This window comes from Schistocerca gregaria, chromosome 2, assembly GCF_023897955.1.
Source record: "Schistocerca gregaria isolate iqSchGreg1 chromosome 2, iqSchGreg1.2, whole genome shotgun sequence".
Lineage (NCBI taxonomy): Eukaryota > Metazoa > Arthropoda > Insecta > Orthoptera > Acrididae > Schistocerca > Schistocerca gregaria.
In genome coordinates, this window is record NC_064921.1 from 436,613,965 (window position 1) to 436,641,338 (window position 27,374).

The window sequence follows — 27,374 nt, forward strand, 5'->3', positions numbered from 1 at the left end:
GAGGGCCTTAGACACGGGTTCACAGGTAGATGCCGTGTTTCTTGACTTCCGCAAGGCGTTTGACACAGTTCCCCACAGTCGTTTAATGAACAAAGTAAGAGCATACGGACTATCAGATCAATTGTGTGATTGGATTGAGGAGTTCCTAGATAACAGAACGCAGCATGTCATTCTCAATGGAGAGAAGTCTTCCGAAGTGAGAGTCATTTCAGGTGTGCCGCAGGGGAGTGTCATAGGACCGTTGCTATTCACAATATACATAAATGACCTGGTGGATGACATCGGAAGTTCACTGAGGCTTTTTGCAGATGATGCTGTGGTGTATCGAGAGGTTGCAACAATGGAAAATTGTACTGAAATGCAGGAGGATCTGCAGAAAATTGACGCATGGTGCACGGAATGGAAATTGAATCTCAATGTAGACAAGTGTAATGTGATGCGAATACATAGAAAGATAGGTCCCTTATCATTTAGCTACAAAATAGCAGGTCAGCAACTGGAAGCAGTTAATTCCATAAATTATCTGGGAGTACTCATTAGGAGTGATTTAAAATGGAATGATCATATAAAGTTGATCGTCGGTAAAGCAGATGCAGACTGAGATTCATTGGAAGAATCCTAAGGAAATGCAATCCGACAACAAAGGAAGTAGGTTACAGTACGCTTGTTCGCCCACTGCTTGAATACTGCTCAGCAGTGTGGGATCCGTACCAGATAGGGTTGATAGAAGAGATAGATAAGATCCAACGGAGAGTAGCGCGCTTCGTTACAGGATCATTTAGTAATTGCGAAAGCGTTACGGTGATGATAGATGAACTCCAGTGGAAGACTCTGCAGGAGAGACGCTCAGTAGCTCGGTACGGGCTTTTGTTAAAGTTTCGAGAACATACCTTCACCGAAGAGTCAAGCAGTATATTGGTCCCTCCTAGGTATATCTCGCGAAGATACCATGAGGATGAAATCAGAGAGATTAGAGCCCACACAGTGGCATACCGACAATCCTTCTTTCCACGTACAATACGAGACTGGAATAGAAGGGAGAACCGATAGAGGTACTCAGGGTACCCCCCGCCACACACCGTCAGGTGGCTTGCGGAGTATGGATGTAGATATGGGTGTGGAAAGTACACAGTGTCCTGTTAAATGAATGTGCAAAGGCTAGTAAGCTTCCTGTTAGTAAGGTTCTTCGTACATTAAGTGTTGTGAAAGTTGTTCTTGTACGCTGATTGGTATGTGCAAGATTAAATCCATAAAATTCGAGATGTGTACGTCTGGGAACGTATATTTCCCCACGTAACACGCGACAAAATTTTTAAATGTGATTGACAATTCACCAATATCAAACAGTCGGTAAGGGCCTAAGACCGAATCTGGCCAGTAATGTAATTTATATGCATAGTCCATTAAGGGAATAAAACTGAAAGCCTACGGTGGTTAAAATGGTGACATCATTTATAGGGAAAAGACAGGTAAATAAGGAGATGAGACGTTAATAAAATGAAGGAAGCATAGGTTGTTAAGAATTTCAGAGGGAGCGATAGAGAACGAAGGACTGAAACTGAGGAAAGGAATACGGCAAAAGACTAAATGGCAACTTCGACAGATGAAATACTGAAGGTAGCACATGATTACAGGAGACAATCTCTAGCAGAAATTCCTGGATAACATAGGAGATATTTAATTTAAATGATTAAAGGAGAAAATATAAAAATTCAGCAAATTAACCAGGCGAAAGGTAATACAGATATCTAAAATAAGAGCACCAGCAGAGGCAAAATGGCTGCACAGGAATGCTCAGAGAACAAATGCAGGATTGTAGGAGAATGCATGGCTACGGAAATATAGACGCCACCTACAAAAAATTAAAGGGACCTTTGAAGAAAAGGAAAGTAGCTAAATCATGTAAAGATTTCGGATGACAAGCCACTACTGAATAAAGAAGAGAAAGCTGCAGGATGGAAGAATTAATTAGAAGGGCCATATAAGTAAAATAACCTTGAAGCCATTCGATTCCCGGCGGGGTCAGGGATTTTCTCTGCCTCGTAATCACTGGATGTTGTGTGATGTCCTTAGGTTAGTTAGGTTTCAGTAGTTCTAAGTTCTAGGGGACTGATGACCATAGATGTTAAGTCCCATAGTGCTCAGAGCCATTTTTGAACCTTGAAGCCATTACTGCAGAAAGGTAAACGGAAGAAATGAAGATGAAGTGGGAGATATGATACCGCGAGAAGATTTAACGATCATCTGTGGGCGCTACATATACGAGCATGGGCATGTGCGTAAGTTGCCTCTGATGCCTCTTTTTTTTACATTGAGCTGTTTCAACATACCATTTCAGGTTAAAAAAAAAAAAACGGTGAAGAAACATCGTCCGCAAGCAGCTGCGCCTCCTAACCCTAACGGACTACCTAAAGCCAATAACGAAGGAATGTCTCTTCGCCCGATTGTAAGCAACACTGGAACACCAACATACGATTTAGCAAAACACCTTACGGCGATGTTCAGTCCCTTTGGCGCAAATGTGAGCACCACATTAGAAACTCGACGCATCTCGTCCAGCAGCTCCAGAACTTCCGACTGGGCCGAGAAGATCTCACGCTGAGCTTTAACGTGATATCCCTCTTTACTAGGGTACCTCGGAGAGGCTCCCTAAGACTCGTAGGAGAAAAATTCGGAGCAGCGTTAACGAAAGTTTACGGATTCGTGCTTACATCAACATACTTTCTGTTCGACGGGAACTATTATGAAGAAACATATGGAGAAGGGATAGGCTGTCTGCTATCACGAATAGTGGCCAATATGTGTATAGAGTCTTTTGAAGTAGAATATCTCGAGTCGCCAGCCTACAAGCCCTCTTGCTTATTTCGATACGTAGACGATACATTTGTAATTTGGTCGCACGGACGACATCGTCTTCAAGATTTGCTGCAGCATCTGAACACGCTGCACCACAATATCAAGTTCACTATGGGGGTAGATGGAAGCAACCAGCTTCCATTTCTAGATGTGCTCGTCAAGCGAAGACCAGATGCCACACTAAGACACATGGTCTACCGCAAGCCGACACATACAGATTTTTACTTGCATGCCTCCAGCTGTCATGCTTGTTCACGGCGAGAGGGAGTCCTGAGCACACTGGTGCACAAAGCACGCGAAGTCTCGGACCGTGACAGCCTAATAGCTGAATTGCAGTACTTACAGGCCGTGTTCCGCACGAACGGTTACAACAGCTGCCTTAAGGCCGAAGAAGCCGAGACCGCAGCCTTCCCAGGACGAAGACAAGCCGTCTGCTACGGCGATTATACCATACGTGGAGAACACATCGGCAAAGATATGCAGAATACTCCTAAAATACAATGACAAGTGCGTGTTTCGCCCTCCATCCAAAACAAAGACGTTATTTGGATCAGTCAAGGACGACTTAGGATTCCGAAAACAGGGAGTTTCCCGCTTCCCTTGCCAGTGCCGGAAAATGTATGTAGGCCAGACCGTCCGGACTGTACAAGAGAGATGCTGTGAACATAAACGCCACGAAGACAACGCACAGCCGACCAAGTCCGCCGTGGCAGACCACTACATTTCACATGGACATGACACGAGCTACGATGGCACAAAGCTATTACAGCAATAGAACACCTTCTGGGACGGTATCCTAAAAGAGGCAGTGGAGATCCGGCCGCTTAACGAGCTAATAAGAAAGAGCGGTTTCCAGTCATGCAAGGCCTGGGATCAAGCCATGAGTATGATTAAAACAGTCAACACAGAAATCCGCCCCTGTCAGAACACCTGATGAAGAAGACGCATTGTCACCATGGCGGCAGAGTTCCCCAGACGGCCGTAGCCGCGGAAGGACTGCTGTCCACAATATCTGTCGCGGGGCGCCGCGCTTCCTCCACGATCCGGCGCAATGCTTCCCCCACCACCGGTGGCGGACGCACGGAAGAGCTAAGACAGAGACGCGGGAGAGGGGTAAACATTATATAAAGTCGTCATCTATCAGTGATTAATCAGACTCCAGGGAAACCTGAAGTTGGCAAGAAGTTGGCTTGCCGAAATATCGTACCTGTTGGAACACGCCACCCGTCTGAATACCCCCAAATTTTCAAGATTTCCGTGGGCCGGTAAAACCTCTGATCACACATCAAGATGCCTTTAATTTTAAATGTTTTATTTCTTTCAAACCTTTTATGAAGTACTACATTTTATCCACTAATATCGCAACATAGCATGTGGCTCTTACTCACAACGAACATGTATTGTAACAAATATTGTAAAGGGAGAAGAAGACAGCAAAGTCAGTCGAAAGCAGTAGTCGAAAGTAAAAAAGAATTTATGCGATATTGGCTATAGGGAGTTCTTTCTTTTACGATGTAAAACAGATCGCTCCTTCTAATTTCTCATGTTGAGAAAAGTCAATCACTGTGAGAAGAATTTGACAGAGCACTGAAAGAGTTAAGAGGGAACAAGACACCTGGAGTAGATGACATTCCCTCAGCATTACTGAGGTCCTTGGGATAACTAATCAGGCAAAATTATTCCACCAGGTTTGCAAGATAGATGAGACAAGGAAAAAAGCCTGAGCCTTCAATAAGAATGACTTCAATTCCAAAAACATGCAGGTGCAGACATACACGAATACCGCCGAACCATCAGTTTAGTAAATCAAAATTGCAAAATACTGATATGAAATATTCACAAAACGAATGTAAAAACTGATAGATCAGTTTGGGTTGTGCAGAAAAGTAGGGATACGCGAGACTATACTGATCCTACAACACATCTTAAAAGGTAAGCTAAAGAGAGAAAACCGTACGTTTATAGCATTTGCAGATTTTGAGGAATATTTTGGAATTCTGAAGGCAGCAAGGATAAAACATAAGGAGGGAAAGTCATTTATGTGCAGAAACCAGACTGCAGTTATAATTGTCGACGGTCATGAAACAGAAGCAGAAATTGAGAAGGGAGTGAGATAGGGTTGCAGCATCTCCCCTGTGTTATTCGATTTGTACGTTAAGCAAGTAGTAAATGAAACGAAGGAGAAATTTGGAAACGGAGTTATAGCTCAAGGAGCAAATAAAAACTTTGGGGTTTGTTGCTGATATTATAATTCTGTCAGACACAGCACAAACTTGTAAGAGCAGCTGAACGAGATAAACAGTTTCTTGAAAAGGGGTTGTAAGACGAACAGCAACAAAAGTAAAACAAGGGTGATAAGATGCTGAGGGAATTTGATTAAGAAATGAGATTGCAAGAGCAGTAAATGAGTTTTGCGTTTTGGGCAGCAAAATGGCTCAAATGGCTCTGAGCACTATGGGACTTAACATGTGATGTCATCAGTCCCCTAGACTTAGAACTACTCAAACCTTACTAACCTAAGGACATCACATACATCCATGCCCAAGGCAGGATTCGAACCTGCGACCGTAGCAGCAGCGCGGTTCGGGACAAGCGTTTACAACCGCTCAGCTACAACGGCCGGCTTTGGGCAGCAAAATAACCGTTGATGGGCGAAGTAGAGAGGATATAAAATGTAGTCTCGCGACAGAAATAAACTCGTTTTCGGAAAAGAGGTATTTATTATATCTAATACAAATTTTGGTATCAGGAAGCCTTTTCTGGAGATATTTGTCTGGTGTGTAGTCTTATATGGAATTATAGCTCAAGATAAGCAGTTCAGGCGATAAGAGACTAAAAGCGACAGAAGAGTGCTGATGATTAAAGGGTATATCGAGTAAGTGATGAAGAAGTACTGAATCAAAATGAGGAAAAAAGAAATTTACTTGATTAAAAAAGGGATGTGGTTAATAGGACACATCCTATGGCATCGAGTAATAGTCAATTTGGCAGTGGAAAGAGAAGTGTGGGATAAAAATAATTGTACAGGGAAATCTAGGCATAAATACTGAAACAATAAGTTTTTAATTTATTGGACGACCGTTTTGGAAAGATAAAGTTTTCATCTTGAGGTGTCGCCAAATAATTAGAGGAACATAAACGTGTAGCGGTCGGGCCAGTCAGTCATGGGAGAGGGGTGGTGACACCCACGTCAAACAACAAACAAGCCCATTGGAGCGTAAGACTAGAAAACACAGCACCCACCTTGACAACACGATGCGGAAGTGACTAGTGCAGATGTCCCAGACACATTTATATTCCCACTATTTGATAGCGCCTGAACACGAAGCTTTATCCTTCCAAACCGGTCGTGGAATGAATGAAGAAATTACTAACAAATGAAGTAGTATTCTATAAATATGTTCCCCAGTTGTTGAATTTCACTGGATCAAATATTTTGTACAGTAAGTATGTTGAAATGATGTAGGTTGCAGGTGTTATTCGGAGATGAAAAGACTTGCACAGGGCAGACTATAGCACCAGTCCAGTATTCAGGCTGAAGATCACAACAATAGCAACAAGAGCAACGTAAGTTACTCTGGGCTCTGGTATGTATAGAAGGAAGTACCGTGAATTTTCAGTATTGTAAATAAATTATAACATCTAAATCATAATAATAATGAAAAATACAATGCTTGGGTAATGGGATAAACATTTATAATACTCATTGCTGAATAAGGAATGCTGTTTAGAGCTTGACGTTTCGTCGAGGACGAGGTCAGTACAGATACAACAGAAGCCTACATAGGACAAAGACAGAGCAAGAAATCTATGGCTTCTTTTCTAGAAAAGCAAACCGATCATTATATCCTAACTGCTTTAGGCAAAAAAATCAGTTCGGAATCTGTATCGCTGAACTGGGAATCAAAGCCCAATCCTTACGGAGTATTAACAACTGAGATGCTTCAAATGGCTCTGAGCACTGTGGGACTTAAGATCTGAGGTCATCAGTCCCCTAGAACTTAGAACTACTTAAATCTAACTAACCTAAAGACATCACACACATCCATGCCCGAGGCAGGATTCGAACCTGCGACCGCAGTGGTTGCGGCATTACAGACTGATGCGCCTAGAATCGCTCGGCCACAGCGGCCGGCAACAACTGAGACAAATAACTTGCTGCCTTACCTTGAGAATCACTTAAAACGGAGAATAACTAGGCAGACGCTTTTTCATTAAATTGCCATTCCTATTTGCTACCAAGACATTGAGTTATCGTCCTGGGAGACACATCATAACAGAAAATGATTTATTGCTCACAAGTAAACAATATAGGTATATCAAACGAACAAAAGTTTACTTAAATGAAGAAGAACACAACACAACTTATTAAAGGCACGTTTTGTGGATGATGAACAAAAATAAGCTCCGCTGAGTAAACACAAAAATCCTTCATACCCATGAAAGGAGAAAACCAGTTCTCAAGGTTTTGATCAATCTTCATTAAAGGAAGTCCAAATAAACTGTTCTATGTAGAACACCCTCCCAGAAAAAACAGTGAATTGCCTGGTAATGAGGAAAACTAGGTATTGTTCTAAGTCTTGGTACACCGTTTTGAGTAAAGTTCACAACGCATTTAGTATGAGGACAAAGTCTGGCAGAAAATCTAAACACCTCTAGCATAAAACAGAGTCGGGCGCTGAACAGTTACAATCTAATTCCAACCAAAAAAATTATCCAACTCCAGTGAGGCCGAATTACAGTCAGTCACAGAAATATTACGACTCCGATAATCAGATTCCCAGACAGGCCGCTTTTTCTTGAGAGAGGCCACGCTGCAGGATCCAGAGCGAGGAGGCTGGCTCGGACGGCGATTGCAGCATAGCGTCGACTACGGAGTGACTTCCTGAATATGGAAATGCATAAACATTCAGCAGCTGGCACCAAGAAGCCAGCTCAGAGAGAATTCCCCCCCACCCCCACCCCCACCCCCACCCCTCCCCTCCACCGCCCCCTCTCCTAAGGGCCGCGCTTCGTTGTTAAGTACAGCCCTCGGCGCCGGAATATGGTTTGTTTTGCTTTCTGTCACGTGGCTGGCGTGAGTAAGAGGTACCCGATACCATCAGCCTCTGCTGGCGCTTTGATAGACATCTAATGGTCTGGCCAGCATGCTGTTGGGACCCTCTGCTGATGTGGCAATGGTATTCCATCGTTCCTAAGTCTCAAGGCGTCTGCTCCCTAGCAGATGGGCTTGTGGCAACCAGAACGACTATGTGTGCGTGGTGCCCTTGGCGCATGATATCTAGCATGCCATGACCTTCCCCCCCCCTCCCCCCCGTCCCCTCCCACCTCCCACCGAGGCGAAAAGGTGGAGGACTGTGTGACTGTGTGACGTCCGAAGGCGGAGTCTGTACCTACAACCTGCCTGAAGTGCTATGAGCATAGCGTCGAAAAGCAGGCAGGCCAGGACCTGCGGCTGCGGCGTCCAGGACGTCTGGTGGCCACGGCCAAAAAGATGGGTAAGCAGGCCTGGGGCGGCTGGTAAGAGAGGCAGTGGCCATTGGGCAGGCTTTCCGAAGCCAATCTGGAAGGAGACCATACCAGAACAGTGACAGACTGGACACGGATGGCCGAAAAACGCAGGGAGGGAAGTTTTCCAAAGCAAGTAGGAAGGATACGAACTGTGCAGTAGCGCAAGGGACGATAAATTGTCGTGCAAAAACACATAAGATAAAAAGCTGCTCTGTGGAAGCAATTGATAAGAAACATTGTTGTACAGAACCACGTGGGAGACATAAACACATGAAGTGCATAAACTATGCACAGTAAGTACATTGAATAGGAAGGGACTGGACCACTTGATGACATCCGGAACACCGAGAGGAGAAACCCCAAGGCAGTGCAGAAACATGTAAGGACGGCAGCGCAGTGTCCAGAGAAAGAGACGGCGACGGTGCAGTCCGGTGGCAGAGGACTCAGGCGGAGTGACGGTGACGGCGCCAGGAATCCAGCTAGCAGCAGAATGCTGTCTAGTGCTACGCCAGGAACGAGAGGCTGCACTGGTGGTTGTGGTCGAACGCGGCTCATCAAATTGCCGGCCGTTGGTTAGCGTGCTGAGCCATAAACTGCAGCGATGCCAGGAGAGCAACTTCGACGGGCAGCTCCTGCATCGTGGGATAACAAGCCAACAAGTCCAAAGGCGGCGTTCTATGTGCCAACAGTCGCACGAGAAGTAGAAGATCGACAGCTACTTCAGTGCAGCAGGCAGACTGGATTAGGCACACTACGCACTGATTCAATCTCGGGATGCAAATGTACCGGACACTGGTGACGTTAACTAACATAAACAAGTCGAAAGTCACACAAACTACAAGAGGCTCCCACATAGTGTCCAGTCTCAATGAACGAAGTGAAGTTCCGAAAACAAAATGGTCAACAGTAGAAGATGGGAAACGAAAAAGCGTCTCTAAAGTTACAGGACAACATAAAAACGAAACGAAACGAAAACGCACTATGTATCTGGGCGAGAGACATACTGGAAAACCAAACAAACCCTTTTACCTCGTTGCCAGTTAATGTACGGCGGACTAGACAAGAGACAACATCAAAGTGCACTGACAAACGACACTAAACTTTATCCTCATGGCCATTTGATGAATCCACCACACGCAGGCCGCAATTAAACAGGCCATAATGTAAAACAAACAAACGTTTATTTAAATAAAGATGAACACAGTCTTGGGAGTCATTAACAAAAGTAAACTCCGTTGAGTAGACACAAATAATCCTTCAGCCATTGGGAGGAGAAAACAAGTTTTCAAGATTCTGAGCAACCTTAATTGAAAGAAGTCTAAAAAACTTTTCTAATTAGAACACAAACGCTCGCGCGAACGCACAGACACACACAAACACAATCTACTGTCTGGTTATGAGGAAAACTAGGTACTGAACTAAATCTTGGCACACTTAATATAAAACACTGTTGTGAGTAAAGGTCTTCACTAAATCTGTTCGAAGTATAAGGGAAACGTCTGATAGAAAAAACACCTCCAACATCAAACAGAGTCCAGTACAGAAAAGTTGGGGCCTAAGTTCGTAAGAAGAATTTTCTAAGTACAGCGAGACTGAACCACTGGCAGTCAAAGAAATATTACAACTCAGATAATCAGACTTCCTCTTGTAGACACTTCTTCTTCCGAGAGGCCACGCTGCAATATAAAGGGGGAGGAGTTAGGTTCGAAAGACGATTGCAATGTATCGACGAACCAGGAGTGATTTCCTGATTGTGGAAATGCGTAAGCATGCGGCGCTTGGCCCAGGAAGCCCCCTCGGAGTGAACTGGCCCCATTCAGTGTACCTGCAAAAAATGAGCTACTGTACGACACATACTTTAGGAGATTTGACGTGAAACACTCACTTTCGAGAAAAAACTGCCGCATCATGCACGACGTTTTAATTTATTGCTTCTGTGTTACCAACTCTATCCACAACACATTTCGTAGGAGGTATCTAAATATTCCTCTGAATGCACAAAAATATATCACTGTATGATACGTAGTTCATCAGATACGACGTCAAATACTAAGATGCGTAAACAACTGTTACATCAAGTATGACGTTTTATTTTACTACGTATCTGCTACTAACTCTATTTGCAACACTTTTCGCAGACGACATTCGCATATGACGAATAGTGTACCTAGAAAAATGTATCTTTTCATAACAAATAATGCAGGAGATATGACGTCGTATGGGAAAATGAAACTGCAGGGCAAAAAACAGCTAGACATGCAGGTGAGATATGCATAGAAATACGCACTAAATTTTGTTAAATATGTACGATATATGGGTACATCGGCAACGCCACTGGGGAAAATTTCTTCCTAAAGTCTTGGCTCGTTTCCAACCAAACTTGGTACATGTACCAGTAACTATCTGAAAAGAAATACTTTGAGGGTAAGAACCAGCAACGTCTTACTGGTGTAGGGGTGATAACGCGGAGAGAGAAGGGGGAAGATGGACTTATGGAGAGGAAGAAGGAGAAGATGGACAGAGATAGGGGACGACGAGCACGACAGAGAGAGGGGGGGGGGGGGGGCAAGGAGAAATTTACAGAAAGAGGAGGAGATGGACAAAGAGGGGGAGAGGAGATCTGGACAGGGAAAAGAAAGAGGAGGAGATGGACAGAAAAAAGGAGGAGAAAGAGAGGGAACATGGGAGGAGGAAATGGTCAGAGAAGTGGAGGAGGAGATGAACAGAGGGAAAGGAGCAGATTGACAGAGGAGACAGGAGAGGGGGGGGGGGGGCGAGCAAGAGTTGGATAGAGAGAGAGAGAGAGAGAGAGAGAGAGAGATGGAGATGATGGACAAAGAGGTGGGAAGGTGTGCGAGGAACTACTTCTAGAGTAAAGGAAACTAGTATGGATCTAAATAGTAGTATCTGATGACTCACTTGCGGTCGCCGAAGCGGCGGAGGTGCCTCCTCTCGAGCAGCTTGCCGTGCCTCCAGACCAGTATGGTGAAGTTGCGGGGGCGTGGCGGTGGCCGCAGCGACGGGTCCACGAACAACAGCCGGCCCAGCTCTGACATCTGGCCGATCTGAACACACACCACACCGAGTCGCTCTAAACTTGGTTCCTTTAGTAGTTTGTAACGTAGCTATACTGTCAGACACATACAAATACCACATATCTGCTTATTTTTAAATACATAATTTCAGTATACTCGTATAACTTTCTATTATACTTGTACAGCGTTGGTCTAAAGTACATTCAGGCTTTTAGAACGCGAAAACTACATACACCCAGAAGAAAACACCCATCAGTGGATAGAGCTACTACCACTTGCCAGGTTAGCTGAGATCGCTAATGCACTGCTGCTGCTTCCTGGACTCCGCCTGGCGGATTAACGACGAGGGCCAGCCCAGCCTCGATGTGGTTTTTAGGCCGTTTTCCACACATCCAGAGGTGAATACCGGGCTGGTCCCCCCGTTCCACCTTCGTTACACGACTCGCAGACATTTGAAACACATTCGCACTCTCTTGAATTACACTAGACGCAAACAGCTGGGGTACAGTAATTCCGTTCCGGGGGGGTTGGGGTGGCGGAAAGAACAGCATCCGGCCACCCCTTAATCGTTAACCAAGCCAAATCCGTCCTTAACCGTGCCGACCCTGCGCAAAGCGGGACCACGGCAGTAGCGAAAGAAGAATAACAAGTGGATAGAGCTACTTCCCAAGTGTTTGACTCACATTACACGTAATGAATAAGGGCACTTGTGACGAGGCAAAACGTCAATACGCTAGTCACAGTGTTGCCATACAAGACCCAACACCTTACAGCTTAGATCATCGACATCATTATTTGTCTTTTCTTGCAACTCTTCCAAATGAATTGGAAATGGAGACAGGAATACTCGATCTTTGACATAATATACTAAGAGGAAATCACATGGAGTTAATTCCAGCGAAAGGAGGGGCGGAGCATAGAATAAAAGGAGAGTCGTGACTCATGATGGGAAGCACGTCAGACCCAACCCTGAGGCCGTTCGGCACTGAGGTAATCATAAATGTCTGAAAGAAAGTGTGGTGGAGCACTGTCTTGTTGCAAAATGAAGTGTCCACTGTCTTGCTGTAATTGCGGCATAAGCCATTACTGCAGCATGCCCAGATACACAAAATCAGTCACAGTTTCCTCCGCCAAGAAAAATGGCACATAAACTTTTGAAGAAGGCATGGCACAAAAGATCTTAACTTCTGGTGAAGCACAAACGCCTTCCTCAATCTCGTACGGATGTTCTGTGAAATAAATACGCAAACTAGGACTATTCACTTTTCCACAGGCACGAAACGTGACTTTTCCATTAAAAACCTACTTCTGTGAAAAACCGTCATCCTAAAGTAGCCACTAAAACTCACTGCAAATGTCGGAACGGAGTTCATTATCTCGAGTAGTTAGAACATGTAACACGTACAACTGGTACAGTTTTTCACGCAGACCTAGGGTTCATGAGACAGCTTGCAATGACTGCACCCAGAAATTCAGTATGTAAGTCAGAGTGGGCGCTGTTTTAACATACGGTTTAAAGAACAACTAAACCTTGCTGGCCCTAAATCAGCTAGCTCAGCTCATCTGAACGAAACGGGTCATTTATACCGAATGTTAAGAAAAATTTCCTTATTATATTTAAGGAAACAAAAGGAAATGTTTTAAATGTTTTGGAAGAAATACATATCACGAAGGTATTAAAGCGAGCCCCAGGTTCAACTCTGAATAATCAGATTGACTTGTGTGATTTCCCTAAATCACTCCAGGCAAATGACGGGAGGGTTCCTCTGAAAGGGCACGATCGACTTCCTTCCCCATCCTTCCCTAATCCGATGAGACCGATGACCGCGCTGTTTGGTCTCCTTCCCCAAAACAACCAACCAACCAACAGATTGACTTGAGACACTATTCAATTTGAATTGTCGCCAGTAGCGATTAGGATGATTTTAACATCAATTTAGCAACCGTTTAATACCCAAATACTACTCCGTTGGTAATTTTAGAATACTGAGGTACTGATGATTATTTTTCATATATACCTACAACAAACTATGGATTTTAAAAGTTATGTATTACGGTTCCCAGGCTTCGGTTGTTTCCCTAGTTACAATTTCCTCCTCGCAGTAGCTCGTAAGTTTAGTTTGGTTGCCTCTTAGCCAACGACCTCTTCCGCCTTCCAGTGTACTGCTAGCCTCCACGGGCTGCTCATCATCCGGTTCTCAATACGACGAAAGCACGCACATTTCGTGGGATTTTGAGTTATACTTCATTGGCTTTATGCAGTTGGTGTCCCCCGGATCTTACAATATACCCCACGTGGTGTTTTACGGTAAGTTATGTTTCAGATTTCTTCCATTCTCGACGTTTTGGTTACGTACTGGATTTTTATTTTTGGGATAATATTTCCCGCATACTTATAGTACTCTATGTAGAAGTAAATTCTCTTTAGACATTCTCAATGTTTTGATTCCATACTGAAATATTATTTTTGGGATAATATGTACTATAAGTACTTTCCCTAGCCGTTAGTTATTTTCAGGCATTTTATACCTTGTCCAGTAACGCTCCGTTCATTATTAGTTTTCCTCCCTCTTTCGTCTAGGCCTGGCACATTCAGTAGTCATGCTCTGTATATTTTTACAAGAATTTTTTGAGTGCACTCAGTTTCATTACAACCCACCACTGTGGCTTGAATTTTACCCTGGATAACTTTCCGAAAGCTGTGACTCCTTAATAGTCCATCTACATTACGGAAATATAACCATTGTGAGTACTCGTCGTTGTTTCTTGTTGAATGTCAACACTATAGTTTTTGTGTTTCTACCATTTCGAAAACTCCACACAGTGATTTGTATTTTTGGTAGTTAAACCTGAAGATGTGTGTATACTGACATGGAACCGGTAGTTGCGAATAAAGCACCTTCATACAAATATACAACTTTTGGAAACGCCTTATCATTGTTGACTTTTTAATTTTAATTTTTATGACAATTGGAACGGGTATTGAGGGCTCAGTTTTGCTATTGTTCTTCATAATATGTCTGAGCTGCGGTTGCCGTCCCAGTGAAGTTACCCGCATGTGACGTCGATTGCTTTAGACTCCAGACAAATGATTCCTGCACGCGCCCTGCCCCCTGGCTGTGCTTTCTGCAACCACGACACGGTGCTTTTTATGAATTTAAATTTCGAGAGATGTTCTACCTACTGATACATGCAATCTTTGCGCAGTACTCTGCTGACAACCTAGAGGTGCTCATGAAATATCTGTTCTATGATTGTATCCCAGGTATTTGAATGAATTGTTCTTTTTTTGTGACTGCGACAGTGAAAAGATCCAAAACTCATGTCACCAAGGTCTTATGATTTATAGGATTTGTGATCTCGCCCTGAGTGGCTAGTACTTTCGTTAATATTTAAATCCAGTTAATATGTCGCACTAAGGTTGGTGCCCGCGCTTATAGGCGCTTCAGAATAAGCAATACTCATGGTCGAACGTGCTAACGAGGAGAATACGGCATGTGCTACAACCAGATTTCTCAGGAACTTCGCTTAGAGGAAGAGGAGTAAAAATAACCGAACACGTGTTTCAGCTTATTCGTTGATTCTCGGCCGTTTGCGAGAAAAGGGCCGTCAAAGTTTTTAAGTTAGTTTATATGCCGTTTAAGGAGTAAACAGTTCCACCAAAGCAATGGCATAGTGGCCAACGTCGCGGCTTCACACATATGCGTCCCGTGATCGGAAACCTATCATTTATTTTATTTTTCATTTACCCACCCATGTCCGTAGAAGACTACTAAACGAATTGTGTTCGGTGAAATACCTACAGTGTATTTTGAATCAGTCATTTGCAATCGCTAGTTTTTGGAAAAATGATCCGTTATGCGTGGTTTCTCGTGAAATTATTGCCAACGCGCAAAATCTTCAGCATTGATAGCGACGTGTCTTTTCTGAGTAAAATTCATACGAAGAAATGCCACTGTGACAAACGTGGCTACATGCGGTGCTCGTGATGTTTGGAATTTCTATGTTTCTAACATTACTACGGTCGGCATCATACAAGGGAGTGCACAAAACTTTTCTGAAGAATAAACGTAAGAATAAAATATAAGAACTAATTTAAGAATTGATATATGAATTAAATATAATAATACGGGAATTTAAAAAGATTATAACCCTTGGAAATACCATGCGCACTTTCAGAAGTGATGGTCAATGTTCAAGGATATGACAAGAATTTTCATTTGAAACAAAAGTGGTTCAAATGGCTCTTAGCACCATGCGACTTAACTTCTGAGGTTCAAATGGTTCAAATGGCTCTGAGCACTATGGGACTTAACATCTGAGGTCATCAGTCCCCTAGAACTTAGAACTACTTAAACCGAACTATCCTAAGGACAGCACACACATCCGTGCTCGAGGCAGGATTCGAACCTGCGACTATAGCGGTCGCGCGGTTCCAGACTGAAGCGTCTAGAACTGCTCATCCACTTCCAAAAGTTGTGAATAAAGCAATTAAATGAAAATAGTGACTTTGTAATTACTTTTCTTTATGGCATCAACAAAGGAATTTCAATATACAGTGGGGAATAACATATCAGTAAGAACATCAGAAAACGGAGGCGATCAAAGTAGTATATTTCTCTCCAAAATTTGTAATTCACTTAGATCTTAAAATACGATAAGAAGGAAAAATTTGCAAATAATCAAGTAGATTATTAGACTCATTATTACGGTGGATACTGTTTACCCATACTGAGTAATATTGTTGTTATAATTGTTCAATTTCCTCTCATTTAGATTACAGTATGAGGAATTTCACTGGAACCATTGACTTAAACTTCGGAGGCTGTAACAGAAATCTCACACCAGTGCATGCTGTTTTACTAACTAATATTACTGTAAAACTGCAGTGACTGAACATCTTCCCATGCTGGGCCAAAGTGTTTCTACATGAGACTTTTTTATGTATTTTCTTTTAGGGACAGAAAGCGTAATGGCTTTCACCACTGTGTGATCGCGATAAGAAGCCCGCGAATACAGAAATTAGTGCAAAAGATTGGTGTTGCCAACTTACAAATGAAATATTGTGACTTAAAGAATATAGAATACAATGAATTATTTTTTCTTTTATGTACATAGACTGAAAATTTGTACCGAGACTGGGAATCGAAACCAGGTCTTCTGCTTACTATGCAGGTGCGTTAGCCATTAAGCCACCTTGGCACAGCAGTTCACACAACTGTACGGATTACTCTGGCACGCCTCCATCCTCCATCCAACTTCTCACTTCCGCCCCAGTCTACTTTAAATTCTCCCTTACACACGAACCAAATTGCCAAGGCTCTTAATCTTCTGGAATTGCACCTCAACAACGAAGGTAAAAAGGGGGGAGTTGGGGGGGGGGGGGGGGGTTGTCCAGCCTGAAACCCAGATGCAGGTACTTACACAAATGTAGTGACAAATTTCAGAGACTTTACTGGCCTCAAACATGTATAATTTTAGGCATATCGTTCGTGTGTAAGGTGGAATTTAAAGCAGACTGGGCCGGCGTGAGAAGTTGGATTGAGGAGAGAGACCTGCCAGGGTAATCCGTACAGTTGTGTGACCTTATATGCCAAGGTGGCTCAGTGGCAGTTAGCTGTCAGGGACGGAGCGGTGAGGATGTATGCTTAGCGTTCAGCCGGTCTGGTGGCTTACGCGAGTTTGCGCGAGCGCCAGTCGCTTACAGGAAGTTCATGGAAGTAACATGACGAACTCCTTTAGGAAGAACACTATCAAGGTTACGCTCAAGGCCGAATATCCACGTCCGCGAGCATTTGAAGTATAAAACTTCTTGCGTCATGAAATAAATATAGATCCACATGACATCATAGGTATTCTCTTTTCGATCACGACCAGTTTCGTAAATGATTAACGAAGAAGCGTGCACGAAGTTTGTTACTGATGTCGCCTTCAGACTCCAGTTTAGGCACTCCTATGGACATATCGGCGCTTTTACTGTTGAACTTGCATGCCTGACCACGAGAAACCTCTGGATTTCCCAGCTACCTTTTGAGAACTCGCCGATTCTGTTATCTCCACTCTTAAGCCGTACAGGACTGTCTTTAATCACATGGCTGTGGTGGCAGACTTTACAATGTATTCCATATGCAGTGGAGTAACCGGTCAAAATTGACCTCACGAAGCATGTTCCTTCATACCTAAACATTGCCGGTTGTCGCTCAATTATCATGTACGATGGAGAACTGTGTACATGCTCAGGATATGGGCAGGATTGTTTGCAGTGGCAGGTCACCCAGATTCCATCGGGCGGAGAGGTACATTTTCCTCCTCCGATTCTACCAATTACGTATGCACAAGTGACGGCACCTAGGACGCCTGGAGCCGGCCGTTGCGGTCCTGCGGTTCTAGGCACTTCAGTCTGGAAGCGCGTGACCGCCACGGTCACAGGTTCGAATCCTGCCTCGGGCATGGATGTGTGTGATGTCCGTAGGTTAGTTAGGTTTAAGTAGTTTTAAGTTCTAGGGTTCTGATGACCTCGGCTGTTAAGTCTCATAGTGCTCAGAGCCATTTGAACCATTATAACGACGCCTGCAGGTGGTAATCGGGAAAGGTTACCACCTCAGACAAACCGACACGTTATTGACGGGGCACATACCGTCCACTCGCTGCAGAGGGAGGTGCCAGATAACCCCGAATGGCAACTGTCGCCGCAGAATGAGCGGATGGATATTAATCCACGACTCGTGTGAACTCAGTCTTTGGTCTCAGAAGGTCCAGAGAAGTCGGATCTACACTCACATTCTAACATGGAGATGTACATCCGGAAGCACCGTTTACCTCGCAAGCACTAGAAACGCCGACAGACGCCGTCTGACGACTGTCTCTTGAGCAAAGATAAACGCGATCCTACTGATTTTGACCGTGTTGTAAATGCAGCTGCTACGGAGGCGTAGACCGACAATGCTTTCCCTTTAAGAACTGCGATGACGTATTCTTCTTCTCCTGGAAACACGTTCGGAGATGGAGAGGGCGATGGAACACCGTCGCAGCCGCGAGAAACAGGTTCAGTCGTGGGTAACGCAGGTGGCAGACTTCGGTTTATTGGTAGAATACTGGGGAAGTGCAATCAGTCCACAAAAAAGATTTCTCACAAACCACTCGTGCTACCGCTTCTAGAATATTGCTCAAGTGTGGGACCATAACAGATAGGACTAACAGGGGACACTGATCGTGTACAGAAAAGAGCGCCACGAGTGGTCACAGGTTCGTTTAATACGTGGGAGAGTGTCACAGAGATACTGAAGAAAGTGAACTGGCTGACTCTTAGAAGACAGAGGTAAACTACCCCGAGAAATTCTATTAACAAATCTTCAAGAACCAGCTTTAAATGATTACTCTACGGATATACTACAACCCACCTCGTATCTCTCACATAGGGATTGTGACGATAAGATTAGAATAACCACTGTACGCACAAAGGCATTCAAATAATCATACTTCCTGCGCTCCGTACGTGGGTTGAACAGGAATAAACTGTAATAACTGGTTCAATGGGACGTACCACTGCCATGCACCTCACCGTGGTTTGCAGAGTATAGATGTAGATGTAGATGCACACAAAGGCTCTTTGGTAGACGCTGTAAGGGACGGCTGCTTGTCCCCAGTGACTCGTGGGCCGATGTCGTAGAAGACGACTCTTTAGCGGGGACAGTACTTGTAGAAGAGGTAAGATACACAATCCCCTCCGCCCCCCCCCCCCCCCCCACACTTCCTGCGGACAATATGATAATACGCTACTGGCCATTGAAATTGCTACACCACGAAGATGACTTGCTACAGACGCGAAATTTAACCGACAGGAAGAAGATGCTGTAATATGCAAATGATTAGCTTTTCAGAGCATTCACACAAGGTTGGCGACGGGGGCGACACCTGTAACGTGCTGATATGAGGGAAGTTTCCAACCGATTTCTCATACACAAACAGCAGTTGACCGGCGTTGCCTGATGAAACGTTGTTGTGATGCCTCGTGTAAAGAGGAGAAATGCGTACCATCACGTTTCCGACTTTTATAAAGGTCGGATTGTAGCCTATCGCGACTGCGGTTTATCGTATCGCGACACTGCTGCTCGCGTTGGTCGAGATCCAATGACTGTTAGCAGAATATCTAATCGGTGGATTCAGGAGGGTAATAGGAACGCCGTGCTGGATCCCAACGGCCTCGTATCACTAGGAGTCGAGATGACAGGCATCTTATCGGCACGGCTGTAACGGATCGTGCAGCCACGTCTCGATTCCTGAGTCAACAGATGGGAACGTTTGCACGAACAGTTCGACGACATTTGCAGCAGCATGGACTATCAGCTCGGAGACCATGTCTGCGGTTACACTTGACGCTGCATCACAGACAGGAGCGCGACTCAATGAAGAACCTGGGTGCACGAATGGCAAAACGTCATTTTTTCGGATGAATCCAGGTTCTGTTTACATGATGGTCGCATCCGTGTTTGGCGACATCGCGGTGAACGCACAATGGAAGCGTGTATTCGTCATCGCCATACTGGCGTATCACCCGGCGTGATGGTATGGGGTGCCATTGGTTACACGTCTCGGTCACCTCTTGTTCACCTTGACCGCACTTTGAACAGTGGACGTTACATTTCAGATGTGCTACGACCCGTGGCTCTACCCTTCATTCGATCCCTGCGAAACCCTACATTTCAGCAGGATAATGCACGACCGCATGTTGCAGGTCCTGTACGGGCCTTTCTGGATACATGAAATGTTCGACTTCTGCCCTGTGCAGTACATTCTCCAGATCTCTCAGCAATTTAAAACGTCTGGTCAATGGTGGCCGAGCAACTGACTCGTCATAATACGCCAGTCCCTACTCTTGATGAACTGTGGTATCGTGTTGTAGCTGCATGGGCAGCTGCAACTGTACACGCCATCCAAGCTCTGTTCGACTCAATGCTCAGGCGTATCAAGGCCGTTATTACGGCCAGAGGTGGTTGTTCTCTGTACTGATTTTTCAGGATCTATGCAGCCAAATTGAGTGAAAATGTAATCACATGTCAGTTTCAGTATAATATATTTATCCAATGAATACCCGTTCATTATCTTCATTTCTTCTTGGCGTAGCAATTTTAATGACCAGTAGTGTAGAAACGACAAGGTGGCGTTGGATTGACCGCAGTCGTCGCCACTGCTTACGCTGATGACAGCCACTGCGTTAAGAGGCCGAACGACAGTCATATCGATTCGCGACTATCAAGATCAATACCATCTGGTCGCGCAAGAATCTGTCACTGCTACGCGACACACTTTAGGCGGGCGATACTGACTTGGACAAACTGCAAGAGGTATACCGTTTTGGCTTCCTGGAATTTTCTGGATACATGATATGCATATCACATGAGGCGGATACGGGTAGTGGGTCGCAATACTTCTCCAAGAAGGTTCAGTAGCAACCGATGTACGTTACCTACCAAATGCCAGGTGTATGGCACTTTTGGTCCAAGAGATACACCTCGTCAGTGTCTACGTATCGTCCTGTGCCAGTAACAGGCGGAACTTTTGCTGTTTTTCACTGAGGAATTATCGCAGATATGGCAAGGCAGGGTAGATGATGTGGTGACTGGGGGCAATTTTAATTGTACACAATCCTCAGCATTCACCGTGCCGAACACGCGCTGTCATTCGTGAGCTCGGACTGATAGAAACTTGGGTCATTATCTGTGCTGATGGAAGGGGTTCCACATACTTTACGAAACATTTGTTCATCAGAATGGGCAGGATGTATACCTCCCGCTCTCTCTGGGATGTGGTCACGGCATCCGAATTGTGCTGCAGCATTTACTGACCACATTGCTTACATCTGTACCATCACTCTTGGACGCCAACGGATGCGGTGCAGCCGCAACCCGTGAAAATTTATCACTGCTCGCCTGGCCTCACCGGAATGTTGAGAGGCGGTGGGAGAAACGTGGAGGCTGTGTCTACGACGACGAAGAGCATATACGTCCCTTTACTGTGGTGGCTGGACTCTGCCAACCCGAGCCTTCGCCGCATCTTTAAGACGTTGAGCATGGAAGCTGCGGCGTGGAGGCGCAGCACTACAGAGTTCTGCTACGCCATCCTCGGGGAATGTTCCGTTATGCCTCCATCACCGGACCACCAGGTGACTGTCAGTCGAGCAAAAGCAAAGATTGTGACTTTGATGCGTCAGCATTTGGAAGGTTTTGTTTTGTTGTAGGGCGCAAAAACAACTTAGGTCATACGCGCCCATGTCAAAACCTTAGAACGCTAATACGAAAATGGAGCTAAAACGACTACACGTTAAGCCCAATCGATGGGAAGAAAGAGAGCTAAGAACATTGACTTCCTCTTGGAGAAAAGTCCATAAAATACGCCGTAGAGACAACAGGGGTTCTGAACTAAAGATTAAATGTCCTTGGCCATATTGCTGCGACGGATAAAAAGTAAAACCCGGGCGACAGCCAGGACTTTGATCCATGATATGACGTCAGAAGGTGGCGTGCGTCAAGTCACGCAAGGAGACTTAAGCAATTCATACTTTACCCATTATTCTCACCTGTACACGGAGAAGAGATCTATTCCACAGATCAATGCTACGTTCCCTGGTTTGACGCACGCTACGGTTACTCCGGAACTCCAAAAGGAACTGCCAGAAGCGATGATTCAAGAAGAAGTGTTGTATGTCATAGGAAAAGGGACACCCACTAAGACACCAGGTCCAGGTGGGCTACCCTTGGAGTTCTATGGGACGTTCCAGAGGCTACTGGTACCCTTTTGATGTAGTATATGTCAAGACCTCATGATGCCAGAGGTGCAACTTCGGACTGCCTTTGTGGAAGCTGTCATCATCTCAATCCGAAAAACTTCGCGGAGGATCACGTATTAAGAACTACCGACCATTAACTTTGTTGAACTGTGACATAAAAATCTTCACACGTCTAAGGGCAGCTCGAATTAGGCCTACGACGTCTCGTTTCATATCAATGAATCAGTTATCGACGTGTGGTACGCATAATATCCGCGCCGCACTATGTCGCTAAGAAACCTGATTACCCACTCTAAGAGTGTCTTGTACCGGGAGCACTGGCTGCAACAGACTTAAGTGTTTATTCGTTCAGTCAAATGTACTTAACTGCTGTTCTTCAGAATACCGAACATTGAAAGTGCTTGTCAACGGTAGACTGTCCACCTCCTAGTAGATTCGCGGCTCTTTTAGACAGGAATGCCCTTTATCGACGGTATCCTATGCTTTAGCATTGGAGCCTTTGTTGTGGGGTCTGCAACGAGATTCTCTCTTGGTGGCGTCGTTTTTAGGTGAACTGCCTATGCAGATGATCTGATGTTAATTCTTCGCGTTGAAAATGATTTCCGCATAGCCACTCATGGGGAGCCACAAAAATTTACATAAGTCGGTGGCCTTGAATATTGGCACTGGGATGACAACTGCAAGCGTCGCCCCAATCAGGCTTTGCGATAAAATCCGTTGCCTTGGTATCGACTTCACGGACGACATTTCACGCACGGCGACCATTATTATCGGAGACACTTGCAACAAATGCGTGCTGGACTTGTAGATCATCATCTCCGTGCTTTGGACCATCATCGACGGACCGCATTTATTTATATCAATCAGGCTTCACGAATTCCGCATGTAGCACAAACGCTACAGATGCCTAAATACACAGCTCGGAGTCTCACAGTGGTGTTCGGTCAGAGCGGGATGCTATTCAAGGTTCGATACGAAACCGTTACCCCTACTAAAGAACGTGGCGGACTTTGCCTTGTCAATATTCGTGATAGAGCAGTGTCTCTGTATGTTGGAATGCAACTCAAGCTTTGACTTCGATGACCGACCAGCCTCACGGGCTTTCTGATAGAGGCTCTGGCACAATCTTCCCTTGACCCTCCGGTGGAGCTTACTGAGATGTCGGTGACATTTTCCTACTTTGGTAGGTTTTTATCTGGAGTACAGCTACCTACGGAACGACCAACGGCCAGTGACATTTACCGCACCCTACTTTGCCATCGATGAACTAATGTCGTCGAACTGACAGAGCCTAACGTGTATTGGAAGTTAGTTAGTGCACTGTCAAAGAGGTAACGCTAAATTCAGAAGTGCGTTCAACTTGGTACGTGATGGTGAACAAAGAAACAGATTACTCGAGATAGAATCCATGGGATTCATCATGCCGAATCACCTTTATGTGTGAAGTGCAATGTTCGGGATACAGAACAACACCGGCTACATTGTGGGCCGGCTGAAGAGATATGGTATTTTTTGCGTCAAATTTTGTCACCCACTTACGTCGATTCCCGCACTCTCCTCTACTCGGACGTTGTTTATTACCCGAGGGCGAAACACACCGCTGTCGCGTTGATCAGAGGTCACCCGACTCGTTATTTGTTTGGAGGTGGTGTCATAGGACTCACGGATTTTTGGCACTATTTAAACGATTGTCATTGTGCTGTTGTGAAGAACTCGAAGTACAGCCAACACTTTAGAACTTTTGCGGAGCACATCAGCCCTGTAGATGGATCATCCATAGCAGAAGGTAAATTTGATGCAGCCACACATAGGAGGTTGAACAGATAACCTTAGCTACGTGACAGACCGAGAAAACATGCCATGAAGATGGATCGGGGGCGTCCGTGGAATATCGACGCCGCAAGTGCGTGTTCTAGAAGTTATACTTTGTGTTTGTGTACTTTCTTTTTCAAGTAAGTAGTACATAGCCCTTCCTCTTTTAAAATCTTGGCGACGGAGACAATTTAAGGAAAACACGGATTTATTTGTTTGTCAATAAATAAATGAATACTCTCCTGTTACCATTTACTTCTTTTATATGAGATAACGTGGTCAGGCCTCGTAAAATCACCCCTGCCCATTTTGTCCCGGGCACCATCCAATTTTTCTTTTTTTTTCTTTAATAAAAAAGTGGTCAGAGCATTAAAAAAAGTAAAAAATGTCGCTAAGACGCCTTCCTAGTAAGCAAGAGACCTGGGTTCGATTACCGGTTTTCGTATAAATTTTTACTCGGCGATTCAGTGTATATACATAAAATCGTCCCTGCATGAGATCAGTAAACTCCCTGAAATTATGTCATTTCATTTGTAATTCTTTTTCTTGCTGATATGGTCACACCATTGTGTAATGTAACACAAGATTCCAGACATAAATTATAACATGAAAAAGTCTATTGCTCGTTCCTTGACATAGCCGATTCAGTGCCTGCAAAACATGGCCCATTCTGCTGCACAACCAAGATCTCAGCGGTTTGTAACACGAACACACAGCCGCTTTTGAAAGATATTCTTGTTTCTCCTAATAGTAACAAAACTGTAATTTAAACTGACAATTTTAACTCGTTTTTGTAAATTTTGTGGCGGTAGATTTTGATAGCAGACGCTAATGGCTTCCGTGTGTAAGTTTAACTCATTTCATGTATGATTATGACAATAATAAATGATCTCAAATTAAGATAAAATGACTGTTAAGCATAAGTAACTACTGTTAGTAGTATGGATACGGCATTAGCGTTAGCAGAATAAGTATTAATAATAGTCAGAAAAATAAAGGTAACGGAAGTAGACTTCGATCCTGTGAGAGTAGTAAAGTTGTATGGCATAACTGATTGCGAGGTAGTTTAACCGCTGAACACAAAATGTTTTTTTCCTTGGAGCACTATGGCACCTTTCCTTCACGAAACGAACGTTGTATGTCTGTTCAAGAAAGACAAAGGAAGCTTAGGGTTTAACGATCTGTCAACGACAGGTTCTTACTAGGGAAGGATGAGGACGGATATAGAGCGCATCCCTTTCCAAAGAACCATCCCCGTATTTGTCAAAGAAATTTGGGAAACCACTGTATCTGTTCAGTGTAGCTGATTATGAAGAGTGATTATAGAGTATAGTGTCATGTTTATGTTATTGATAACGATGAGAGAGAAAGGGGTGAACGAAACCGGGTGCCAGCATTCTCCTCAAATAATACCAAAGGAACTGTGTCGTGTGCCCACACTCTGAGATACTGCGGAGAATTTGGAACGGAATCCAGGACACTCGCGTCAAGTTTCATAATCGCAGGCTGTACGTCAGTACACCTCACGTTGTCGGCCAAAAACTAGCTATAAAAATACCTTACACCACGTGGACTGGAACTGAATAACTTCCAGTCAAATGCCAACGGACAAGCGTGAATTGGTGACACCGAATACGAAGGTGAGTAATTAAGAACTAACAAAATTAATAATGATTATTGCAGTTGCAATGTCCATTATTACTCAGAAAGGAAATTATTGTTTTATTAGTACCGAACAGTAGCAGATCATACAGCTCAATGAAAGAAAAATAAGAATAGATAATACAAAGAGAAAACTACCTACTTTTCTTGTTACAAGAAACAAAGTACTCGCCAGGGAGTGTAAAATATTACCACGAATACCTGTATGTAGAGCAGCGTCCAATGAGCTACTAGCAACTGGAATGTTTTATTGGTAGTGTTATGAGTAAGTTAAATGTATCAAAATTAATATGATATGTACAAAGTGATGTTAATACGAGCTGACAAACTCGACGTTGCCCACGTATTTATTTATTCCAGTGTTCTGTTAGTCAATCTCTTCCTTTCCCTTCTCTCTGTCCATCTCATTCTTCCCCTTCTTTCTGTCTATCTCCTCTTGCCCTATCTCTCTGTCCATCTCCTTCCCCCTGTCTTTATCTACCTCCTTCTCCTCCTCCTCCTTCTCTCTACCCATCCACTCTCACTTGATCGACATCAGCTCCCTCCTTTCCTATCCCCCTGTCATTTTCCATCACTTAAAGCCCTCCCTCTCTCTGCCCATGTCCACTGCCTCCCACTCTCTGTTCATCCTCTCCTACATTTCTTTCTGTCTGTCTCCTCCCCCCCCCCCTAATTCCATCTCCTCCCCTCCGTCTTTTTCTCTCCTACTGCCCCATCTCTCTCCCTGTCTCTTCCTCCATTTATCTTTTTCCACCCCCTCCTCTTTCCTTTCTCTGTCTTATTTCCTCCTTCCCCTTCTCTTTGTCCATTTCTCTCTCCTCTATCTCTACCTATCTCATCTTTCGCATATCTATGCACACCTTCTACTTCTCCATCTATCCACCTCCTCATCCTTCTCTCTCTCTCTCTCTCTCTCTCTCTCTCTCTCTCTCTCTCTCTCTCTCTCTCTCTCTCTCTCTGCAAGTTATTACACTCATCCCAGTAGGAGGCTGGTGGTTCTTACCTCTCCATTATTTCTTTCCAGTTTGTAAACAATACGTGTACCAAATGTGATTGAAATTCTCCCAGGGGCGAAGGGTGAGCTTCTTACCTGTGGCTTTCCTCGCATACGCACGTGTCATGTATACACACATCAAAAAACGTTTTCCATCACTTCGATTCCAAGAGTTCGGGAGCCTGTACAGAGAATTGGAACACAGATCAACGCAAACATCATTTCCGCCCTTTTTATTGCTCATGAAAACAACGCATTGCATGTTTTACTACCATACAACGAGACCTATTGAGGTGGTGGTCAGATTGCTGTACACACCGGTACGTCTAATACCCAGTAGCACGTCCTCTTTCATTGATGCATGCCTGTATTCGTCGTGGCATACTATCCACAAGTTCATCAAGGCACTGTTGCTCCAGATTGTCCCACTCCACAACGGCGATTTTGTGTAGATCCCCCAGAGTGTTTGGTGAGTCACGTCGTCCATAAACAGCCCTTTTGAATCTATCCCAGGCATGTTCGATACGATTCATCTCTGGAAAACATGCTGGCCACCCCAGTCGATCGATGTCGTTATCCTGAAGGAAATCATTCACAAGATGTGCACGATGGGGGCACGAATTGTCATCCATGAAGACGAATGCCTTGCCAATATGCTGCCGATATGGTTGCACTATCGGTCGGAGGATGGCATTCTCCATGACCACCAGCGACGTAC

General features: G+C 44.4%; 1 protein-coding gene across 4 annotated transcripts in view; it reads right to left on the bottom strand.

Moving 5' to 3' along the window:
* LOC126325143 (alpha-(1,3)-fucosyltransferase 7-like) overlaps window positions 1–27,374 on the bottom strand; it is a 342,267-nt gene that overhangs the window by 53,624 nt on the left and 261,269 nt on the right. For all 4 annotated transcript variants that reach the window (XM_049995150.1, XM_049995151.1, XM_049995149.1 and 1 more), the window contains exon 3: window positions 11,287–11,432. In XM_049995150.1, coding sequence (XP_049851107.1) covers window positions 11,287–11,432 — 146 coding nt within the window. The remainder of the gene's footprint in view (window positions 1–11,286; window positions 11,433–27,374) is intronic.